The sequence below is a fragment of the Dysidea avara genome, chromosome 11 (assembly GCF_963678975.1).
Source record: "Dysidea avara chromosome 11, odDysAvar1.4, whole genome shotgun sequence".
Classification (NCBI taxonomy): domain Eukaryota; kingdom Metazoa; phylum Porifera; class Demospongiae; order Dictyoceratida; family Dysideidae; genus Dysidea; species Dysidea avara.
In genome coordinates this window covers 11,607,514-11,618,800 of record NC_089282.1, presented here as the reverse complement: position 1 = coordinate 11,618,800, position 11,287 = coordinate 11,607,514, and the positions used below count along the sequence as shown (strand labels likewise).

Sequence of the window (11,287 nt, the reverse complement as noted above, 5' to 3'; positions counted from 1 at the left end):
ACCCAGCACGGCTTCAGATCCCAGCACTCTTGTGTTACCCAACTTATTTCACTGATAGAAGACTTGTCACATGCTCTAGACCAACAGAAACAAACCGATGTCATTCTCCTCGACTTTGCTAAAGCGTTTGATAGTGTCCCACATCAAAGACTATTAGTTAAATTAAGACACTATGGTATCAACGATCACATCTGTCAGTGGGTCAATACTTGGCTGACCAGAAGGTCACAGCAAGTAGCTTTGGACGGTACTTTTTCTGACTCGATAGCTGTTCACTCAGGAGTCCCTCAAGGGACGGTCCTCGGCCCTTTGATGTTTCTTCTATACATTAATGATATAACAGAACATGTAAAATCGCCACTACGGTTATTTGCTGATGACTGTTTACTTTACAGAATTATCACCACCAAGGAGGATGCCATTCAACTTCAGCATGATCTTGATCAACTACACGAATGGGCAACTAAGTGGCAATTAAGATTCAATGTAACCAAATGTACTATTATGCGGTTTACCAGATCATTATCACCAATCATTTTCAACTACAAGCTAAACAATCACAACTTGGGTACATCAAACCAACACTCCTACCTTGGTGTTATATTGGACAACAAACTATCATGGTCTCCACATATTAGTAATATAGCTGCTAAGGCCAATAGAACATTAAACTTCTTGAAACGCAATCTGAGTTGCTGCTCGTCTAACATCAAAGCAACAGCCTACCTTACGATAGTACGACCGTCAATGGAATACGCTGCAGTCATCTGGGACCCATACCACCATAACAATATTCAACAGCTAGAGAAAGTACAGCGTAGGGCAGCTAGATGGGTCCTAAATGATTTCAATCGATTCAGCTCAGTCACAGCTATGTTACAGCATCTTTCTTGGCCAAGCCTTCAGCTGAGACGTAAAATATCCAGATTACAAGCACTTTTTTAAATTATACATCAAGATTATTCACTGTCAATTCCTCCTCATTTTATTTCAATGACAAGATCCACCAGACTATATCACCCACATCGTTTTATTCTACCAAATTCATGTACCTATTCATACCAACAGAGCTTTTTCTCCAGATCAATTAAGGATTGGAACAACTTACCATCTTCCATCATTGAGAGCAACAATATTGACTCTTTTTCAGCAGAACTGCAAACATTGTATGGAACTCAATAACTGTAATCTTTGTAACTACGTAGCTAAATTCATTTTATGATTGCTTTTTTTCCTGAGCATATCAGCTGTGCTGTCTGCTCAGTAACAATAATAATAATAATAAAATAGATGGCATTCATGATGTACACATTACAGAGGGCACTATTAATGGGGACAGATTTGCTGATTTTGTTCGAAATTGTTTAGTGCCGATTTTAAATCCCTTTAATGGCATTAACACAAGGTCAGTTGTGTTGATGGACAATGCAAGTATCCATCATATAGATGAGGTTACTGATTCGGTTGAAGCTCAAGCAAATGCAAGATTATGCTTTCTACCACCATATTCACCTGATCTTATGCCAGCAGAGGAAGTGTTTAGCAAAGTAAAAACAATAATAAAAGAAGATACCCGCCTCTATCAGATGACTCCAAGGTTAGTGATAACTATGGCATTCACCATGGTATCACAAGAAGATTGTCGTGGATTCATTTCACACTGTGGCTACATTTAAAAACATGTGATGATTTTAGTGACGCTGTTTAAATAGTTTATGTACTGTACTGTTAACTGTTACCTAGTTTTTTTAACACTTGTAATATAGCCACACGTTCATCTAGAAACTCATCGTCAGATATTATCCCTGAATCTTTAAGATTCTTCAATTCAGCTAGCTGTTTGTAGCACTTTGACCTTCCATCGATTAATCTACTTGGACTAGCAGACTTCTCCTTTACTTAGGTTGGCACATCTTGATGTGGAGTAGTAATGGCACTTGCTAATTGTTGCACTGCCTCAACCATAGCGTCTTTTACAACTGTAGATGATCCTTTCTTACTTGGCATCTCACTGCCACAGCGCTTGAACATAGAAGTTGTAGGAGGATCTGTTGTACTTTTGTGGATGCCACCATTGATCATTTCGCTCCACACACGGTATTGCATAGGTGTAAACTTTTCGCCATGCTGCCTTTTCAGATTCTCCACACACTGTTGCACTTGTTCTGCAACATCTTTCTTTGACTGTGTGGTACCACTGTCTGACGCTTTTCGCTTTACACCAGCACTAGTCTGAGTAGTGCCACCTGGCTTCAATCCATCACACCACAAAACAATGTTTTGTCCTCTGTTTGCCCCGGCCCAGATTTCACTCACGTCTTCTTTGTTTCTTAAGCTGATTAAGTTACTTCCACTCACATAACCAACATCAAAATCTTGGGCAATGATATCGCCCTTCAATTGTGTTCTAATTAATTCAGCCAAGCGGGAAACACACGAAACTTGGGTGGTGTTAATATTCCTTATAGTAAACATCTTATTCTCACCCTTCCTTTCTTTACTCATGGCTTTCAGAACTCGTTTCAGAAGCACCTTTGGAATCACAATTGCCGTTGACGTTTGAATTGGCTGAGACTGAGAGCTCGAGGCCAGCGGTGTAACAGTAACACCTCTGTAGCCAACTGTTACTGGCCCGTTAATCTGAATTGTGGTAGATACCTTCACGTTGTGCTTCGCGGCCATTTTTACCGGGCTCGATTTTTAGTCAAATGAAGCGCATGCGCGAATTTGAATAGGTCAACGGACCTGAAAACCGGTGTAGTAAAGATTAAGAGCGGGCGCCGCAAGTCTAATATGAACGCGCAGACAGTGTCAGTGTCATTATGGTTATTAGCCACTCGGCGCGCCTGCCCGCTGTTGCCTTAACTATAGTACTGACGACACAGACAATGTGCAAGCCACACCCGCTATTGTCTTAACTATGATGGCTTTTGACAAGGTTTTTCAGGGTTTAGTCCTGAGAGATGTGACCCGACTCTCCGACTGTAAAGAACTAGGACGTGGAGCCTATGGCAAAGTTTACAAGGTCAAGTATTGTGGGAAGATTTTCGCCGCTAAAGAGATACACCCACTTCTACTCGAAGCGGTTGGAGAAGCACAAACGCAGCGAATTGTAGAGTCGTTCATGAGGGAGTGCCTACAATGTAGTAAACTATGCCACCCAAACGTTGTACAGTTCCTAGGCGTTTATTATCCTGCTACCACTGCTGGGGCCCAGCAAAACCTAAGAGGACGCGGGATGCAGCTGCGGCTGCCAATAATGGTGATGGAGTTGATGGAAAATAGCTTAGCGTCCCGGTTAGACCGGAAACAAGAGAAGATTCCTATTTGGTTTAAGTACTCTATTGTACATGATGTCTCACTAGGGCTACATTATCTTCACAGCCGTGATCCTCCTCTTGTCCACCGTGATCTCTCCTCCAATAATGTGTTGCTGACAAAATATTTCGAAGCAAAAATCAGTGATCTTGGTGTGGCCAAGGCATTGACTCCTGAAAAGCCCAGACTCTATACCAAAGCTCCAGGTACCATTGATTTTATGCCCCCTGAATGTCTTTCCAGCCAAAAAACAGTTTATGGCCTTCCAATGGATGTGTATTCATTTGCTGGAATAGTGCTACACACTTTTAGCGAAGAATGGCCTACTCCTCTTGATAAAATCTACAATGAAGAAACTAGGAGTTACATTGTCCGATCTGAGAGTGAACGTCGTCAGCGTTACCTGGATAAAATGAAAAATGAAGCTGAATCATTGTTACCATTAGTCAAAAGTTGCCTGAATGATGTACCCAAAGATAGGCCACCTATAAAAATTGTTTCTGACAGAGTTGGGCAATGTAAAGATGCTTACATGAAAAAAGTTACATTTCCACAATTTAAAGAAATAATAAGCGATGAAGAGATCCAACGACTGCAAACTGGTAATGAACGTCTACAAGCTGAGATCGAACACTTAAAGGTAAGAGAATCTATAAATATGTTTGATGTCGTCTACGACGTAGCTATATAGACAAGTATAAGAAAAAATTAGGAATTTTAAATTAGAGTAGCCGGGGACAGTGTATAGTTCTGCAATAAAAAGTACTGAAACAAGCTGGATTGGAGTAGTACGTAATGTCCAAATACTGTAAAACAATAAGAAGTGAATAATCCTATTGTGCTACGCTCAATGCACAGTAAGGAAGTTCACTTTTTATTGTTTTACAGTATTTGGACATTGCGTACTACTCTGATCCAGCTTGTTTCAGTACTTATTATTGCAGCACTATACACTGTCCCTACTCTAATTTAAAATTCCTAATTTTTTCTTGTACTTGTTTGTGTAGTTTTTTTGCAAGCTCATGACCAGTAAATTCACAAAACTAGTCACTATATTTTAAAAGAGCTAATCACAGCACTATTATACTAGATTATGACTCATACAATAACAACTGATCAGTGGGCGTGGCTCTACATAAGCCTACAGACAATAATGGACGTGGATTCATGTGTACCAATGGACTGATGAATGGGTGTGGCTGCCATGTATCTACAGACAGTAATTTACATAAGTGGGCATGGATTCGTACAGACGTACACACTGATGAATGGACGTACCTACAATATGTCTAGACAGTAATTATGTAAATGGGCGTGGTTCACGAAAGAAGCAGAGCTATAGTAACACGTCCACATTTAATTTAGCACGTGGGGTCAGACCCGAATAATCTGTAAAGCAGGACCTGGATGACCTGACTTGGTTTAACATTGAACTATATTTATTGACTTATACATTACTATATAGTTCGCCGTGAGTTGCTCTCTCTGATCGATATCAACGGTGAGTCACGTACGCGTGTGTTTGGTGGAACCGGCGACCACGTGTATTCGAATAGTTTGATGCAATATACACTAAATGACCTCTCCCTAACAAAGGGTGTAGGTACAAAAGTAAAAAAAAAACTGTACATCACATACTCAAACGTCGTCTTAAAATATGTGTGTGATACTATTATTATTATAATTACTAGGCCCTGGACACACACAACCAAGTACAACTACCAATGGGGCAATCTACAAATGGGGCAAGCACAACAGTGCACGACTAGCACTAGGGACCAGTCTTTTGCTTTTTTTCCCACCTATTTTTCTTTCCAGCAATTCTTTTATTTTTCATCTATTATGCTCCATATTTTGCTCAAGAATTATAAATTTTGCTCAGCACTGATCTTTGTTAATTGAATATTTCCAAGTGCAAAGCTACAGTTTTGCCTTAAAGTGACTGTTCTATTAGAGTATCTCGATCAGCACTTACTTCTAACATGTAAAGTAAGAAGCTAGCTAATATTGCTTAACATGTGTGACTATTTTATTAGGGTATCTTGATTGTCACTTGTTGTTCCTGTAACAATTAGCTATGCATTGTCAATATTATAGCGTGTCTGACTGTTCTATTAGAGTATCTCAATCTTTTGTGCAAATTGTATGTCCACTTCACAAATATTGCACCTATTATGCCAGCATTTGCTCATTGTTTTTACCCACCCATTATGCCAAACATTTTGCCGGCAAAATCGACGGGTCCCTAACCAGCACAGAATGTGTGGATGGAAAAGATGCACATACAGTAAACTTAAGTGATACATGCTTGTTTACACATAAAGTGGCCTCTGGATTTCCTGCAATCACTCGCGCCTGTTGCTATTCTTCTCCTTCCTGCAATCTGAAATAATTATTATTAAAGCATGGGTGTGCTACTGGGCGTTATATAGAACAAGTACACAGAAATTTGGAATTTTCAACTAGAGTAGGGACCATAGCACATCGATAAAAAGTACTGAAACAAGTTGGAGTATAGTGCATGGTATTAAATCACAGTGAAACAATAAGAAGTGTTATTTCCCTACTGTGCTCAAGATACCATAATGGAAATGCACAGTAGGGATATAACACTTCTTATTGTTTTACTGTGATTTAATACAATGCACTATACTCCAACTTGTTTCGGTACTTTTTATCGATGTGCTATGGCCCCTACCCTAGTTGAAAATTCCAAATTTTTATGTGTACTTGTTTGTTAACTTTTTTTGTAAATAATAAATTATAAGGACTGGCGAACCCACGCATACCGCATCTGAATGGTGCCGCGCGCCCCAGCTATATTAATTATCGTCTGAAAAGTGGAAGTACCCAATACACTACCCATTACTCTTTGTTGTCAGCTATGTTCAACCTGTTACAGAGCATTTCAGATCAAGAGCAACACCTCTGCAATCCATGCACACCGAAAGAAAGGGTGCCACACACCCCAGTTATATTAATTATCGTCTGAAAAGTGAAGTATCCATTACGCTTCATTGTCTGCTATGTTCAATCCGTTACACAGCAGTACGAATCAAGAACTGTTTGAAAAGCACCTCTGGAATCAAAATGACCACTACGAAATATACGGACGATTTCCGTTACGAAGGGAAGCTCAACATCATGTGCTACCACCAAATCAACACTTTTTACTGTCAGCAAAGTTGAACGGGACACAAAGGAGGTCACTGGTAAGTCCATGAAGAATGCATTGTACGTACTACGGCATGCCAAAAGGCACCAGTCGGGCCAAAGCGAAGTCGAACAGTGAAAAAATCAAGCCTGTAGTCTTAGCCATTATCGAGCTACACTTGTTTGAAGGCATTAGGCAGTCAGTCAATCTGTCAGTAGAAATTCCGTTAAATAAATATTTTAAAATTCCGTAGCAACTTGTTGATAGCATTTCAGGTCGATCTGAAAGCTTTTTTGGGCATAGTTTTACCTAACCAATACTGCCTCATCGCCATCAGGGAAAACTGAGGCTGTTTTTGGGTAATATTATTCCGTGGGCCACACCTACTCCTTTGTGGTCCCTACTATACAGTTACTATCATACTGTATGATTACATGTACGTTAAAGTCATCAGCACAAACAGGTGCACCCATTATACAGTTAATTGTGTCTTTGTTCACAGGCGAATCAATCCCCGGTCAGTTTATGTCTAGGCCTTGTAGTTTCTCAAACATTAATTATTAGTTAATTATTCATTTATTATTTATGATGTAATTTTAACCACATTTCATATTATTCTTAGTACTTGGTTGTATAATTATTATTACTAGGACTGGGTCATATACAACCAAGTATACACCAATGTTGCAACCTACCCATTGGGCAAGTATAAACAATGCAATAGCCAGCACTCATTGCAGTGTGTGTGCCAGTGGAAATGATACATATGCATACATACACAGGGAAGGGAGTTTAACTGGCATCAGAAAACCACAATACTAAAACACAACTTACACAAAAAAGTTAAATTAGCTATACTGAAAGTATATATTATAGGTGTGGCGTGTCTATAGACTCTGTTGTAACTAGAGGCCACTGGTGATGTGGCAGTATATCAGTGGTGTGGCATTGGCACTAGTTGGCACAGTGATTACAGTCTATAATATTATGCATACAGCCATACACAACATACAGGAGATAGTTACACATTGTTGTAGCTATATGCATCTTCTTGTTTATTCACCCTGTTATTACAGATTCACCACAGCAAAACTCATGTATGGATACTAAATAATACTGACTGATACTAACTCCGTATTTTATTCAGTATTGCTCCATCTTGGGACCATCTTGGGACCATCATTCAAATTCTGTCAAAATTTGCACACTAATAGTCTACTACTATGACTAGTAATCTAGTTTTGCATCTGGCTAAGATTTACTTGAAAAAAATTGTTCCAAGACAGAGTGATACTGAGTAAAATTCGATAAATACAAAGTTAGTATCAGTCAGTATTTTTTAGTATCCATACATGATTTTTGCTGTGCACAGTAGAGTAATTCTAGCTGCTAGCAAGCCAGGTGAAGGATGAAGATGTGCAATACAAGTGTTATATTGAAACACTGATTACGAGTGAATCAGCTGGTTGTTTATGAGTGCATCAGGTGGTTGTTCTCGAGCACATCACCTGGTATCCCAGCATACACAGTTACAAACAGTTAAATATAGTTGTAATCTTGTTGTTTATGTGTAAAGTGGCTTCAGGCTCTCCTGCAAGCACTCCGCGGAAGTTTACTAATCTTCTTCTTCATGTAATCTGTAGTTAAGCAAGGGTGTGGTGCTGGGCATTACACGAAAGGTCAAGTCATCTGCACAAACAGGCGTACTTATTATACGGTTGTGCCTTCATTCACAGGCGAATCTATCCCCGCTTAGTTCATGTCTCTAGCCCTCGTGGTTTTCTCAAACATTATTTAGTATTTATTCATTCATTATTAATGACATAATTTTAACTGCATTTCGTATTATCTTTAGTGTATAATTACTAGGCCTGGGGCACATACAACCAAGTACAACCAGCACAGTGTGTGTGGATGAAAAAGATGCACATACAGTAAACATAAGTGATATATGCAATTACAATTGTGAGGGTCTGCTACTATTACATTGTATTGAATACCCGACCATGGAAGACCACATAATGCATTGTCACCTCCCCTCCTGCATGATTCTCACAAGTTGAGGTGCAAGTGCATGTTCTCATATCTATGGTATTGAATCTCATGAGTCATGCATGCCTGCTAGCAATGAAGCTTATACATCCATTAAACTGTCCTAAAATTATAATGTTTGATGAGGATGAATCGGGGTACTGGATTAAGATATGCATGGCTGCTGAAGTTTCCAAGAGCAGGCGTCAATGATAAAAGAAGCAAGGTATTTCACTAGAAACTGTTATCTTGTGTTTTTTATATGAACTAGGCCATATGTCCTAAAATGATAACATGAGTGTCTGTGTCTTCCTACACATTGAAGACTGCAATAGCAACTCGTTGCCTGGTAAGGTAGATGTATGTTCTATTAGAGTAGTTGAACGTAATTTTCCGTTCTTCCTCTCTCACAAAGGTGTCGGGTGCAGAGTGTGTCATTGTAGGCAACCTGGTTGGAGTGATCATCGCACATTAACTTGCCACACCCACTACGAAACTATCCTTTGTTGACTATTTCCTTCTCCCCTTGCAGTGGTGTTGCCAGTAATCCTCTGGTTTAGGTCTGTCTATAGTCCCTGACCTATTTATCTTCTTGTTGCAGTAGCTATACTTCGTCTAGCGCACAGCGGGATAAGCCTCAATATGTCTATCCTTGTAGTGGACAGCACAGCAGGGTGCATAGTGTGTATTTCCGGCGAGTCTTCCTCGTGTAGTCTCTGTCAAGTAGCCTGATAGAAATAATCATCGCTCGTAGACTTGCCACACCCACTACGAAACTCTCCTTTATTGACTGTTTCCTTCTCCCTTGCAGTGTTGTGCTGGTAATTCTCCATTTTAGGCATCCCTGACCTGCTTGTCTTTGTATCACAGTAACTATACTTCATCTAGTGCACAGCGGTGTAGGCCTCAAGACGTCTATCCTTGTAATGAACATAGCAGGGTGCAGAGTGTGTACTCTTGGTGAGTAGTCTCTGTCAAGTAGTCGTAGACTGGCCACACCCACTACTAAACTCTCCTTTTATACTGGTGGCTGTGTTTGCCGGATGATAGCGTACACACCAGATCACATGATCAAATTCGCTGATGTGATTGGTTAAATCATGAAAAAGTGATTGATCCTATCTCATTGTAAGCTTTTAGATATTAAATTTTAACCATGACGTCATCTGATTTCTATTGGCAATGCATGTATACCGGAATGCCATATATGCGTATCGTAAACTTATATTGGCCATTGACAGTGATAATTATCTCACAACCAAGGTTAGAACGTAATGATAGACACGAAAACCACCTTATGACACATTGATTTGAATAGGTAGTTGGTCTAGCGAGTTTGAAGCTAATCGGGGGGTAAAACCTGGGAGGAGTTTGTGTTTGAAATTTTTATGGCCTCGATTTTTCCGTTTCTCGTTCTGTCGTCCACAGGGGGAGAGAAATGTTTAGTGTAAGCTGGGAAGGGGAAGGCTGGTAACACGATAAGGGTCTCCAGGAAGTTTTGGACAAATTGTTGTCTTCCTCAGGTAGTTACGGTGGTTTAAAGAGTATTTTCCATAGTCTAACGAATCGCTACCAATCCTAGATCAAAAGTTGCATCTTAAATTTTAGGTTTGAATGGTACTGATCCTATTTGAATCTGACCAAGAATGATGGATCAGTGCTCAAAAAACACGTGCGTGGGCGTTAGAGAATTAATATATATAGATGACATCATTTTAACCAGATTTTGTAGTATTTAGTACTTGGTTGTATAATTATTATGAAATAAACACACAGCAAATGCTGGAAATTACAATTACATACAGTATGTACTATTGCAATAATAAATTGGGAAGTTCAAAGTTCTACCCAAACTCTGGGATACTTAGACTTTTCTCATTTAGTGAGCTGATCCCAACAAAGCAGTTTTCAATAAAGGGCCTATCTTGTGTACACCTGGTAACTGTTCCAAGTTCTTTGGTAAATTAGGGGTAAATGATCCCAACACACCGATGACTATAGGAATAAATTTAATGCATCTAAAATTCCAAATCTTTTGTAGCTCCAATCGTAAGTCAACATACTTTAAGATCTTTTCACGTTCTTTATCAATGATGTTCACATCTGCTGGTATAGCAACATCATTAAGTATTGCAGAGTGGTCTAGCTGTCATGTATAATAATATCAGGTCTGTGAGCTGAAATGGTTCGATCAGTTCTGATATCAACATCCCACAAGATTTTAACATGATTAGATGTTACTACTGCTTGGGGGTTGTAGAGCCATGGCTTTTCACAAGTAGGTATACCATAATACTCACATATACGCTTATGAATCAATGCAGCTACAGAACTGTGCCACTGCAAATATCCAGTAGGAACTAAAAAAAAGGACATGAGCTCAATATATGAATCAAAAGAATGGTACAGACGGCACAAAGGGTCACTAGAGCAGTACAATACATTGGTACTGTAAGCATTTGTACGTAAATCCTGGTCCTGAGAAGCTGTAATTAAGGCCTCAGTTTCAAATTTCAAGTATGACAATCGAAGCCACTTGTATGCACACTCCATCTTAGTCAAACAATCCATAGCAATAGGGAATTGTCCATGTAATGGTTTTGCTTCCATGAGGTAACATGGTCCTGTAGCCACATAGACTTAAACTCTGATAATGAATTAGTAGGTAGTGGAAGTAATCCACTTTGTTGTACAGCCAATAGCAATGGCTTTGCAGACTTGTTCTTGTAGACATAGTGTGCCAATACTTGAGTTTCAACTGCCACCATTTGCCGAACATTAATG

General features: G+C 39.5%; 1 protein-coding gene across 1 annotated transcript; it reads left to right on the top strand.

Annotated features, from left to right (window-relative positions):
- Window positions 1-2,923: 2,923 nt before the first annotated feature.
- Window positions 2,924-4,009, top strand: LOC136237665 (uncharacterized). Its single transcript, XM_066027883.1, has one exon. It carries the CDS (start codon window positions 2,924-2,926, stop codon window positions 4,007-4,009), a length of 1,086 nt encoding a protein of 361 aa, XP_065883955.1.
- Window positions 4,010-11,287: the final 7,278 nt, after the last annotated feature.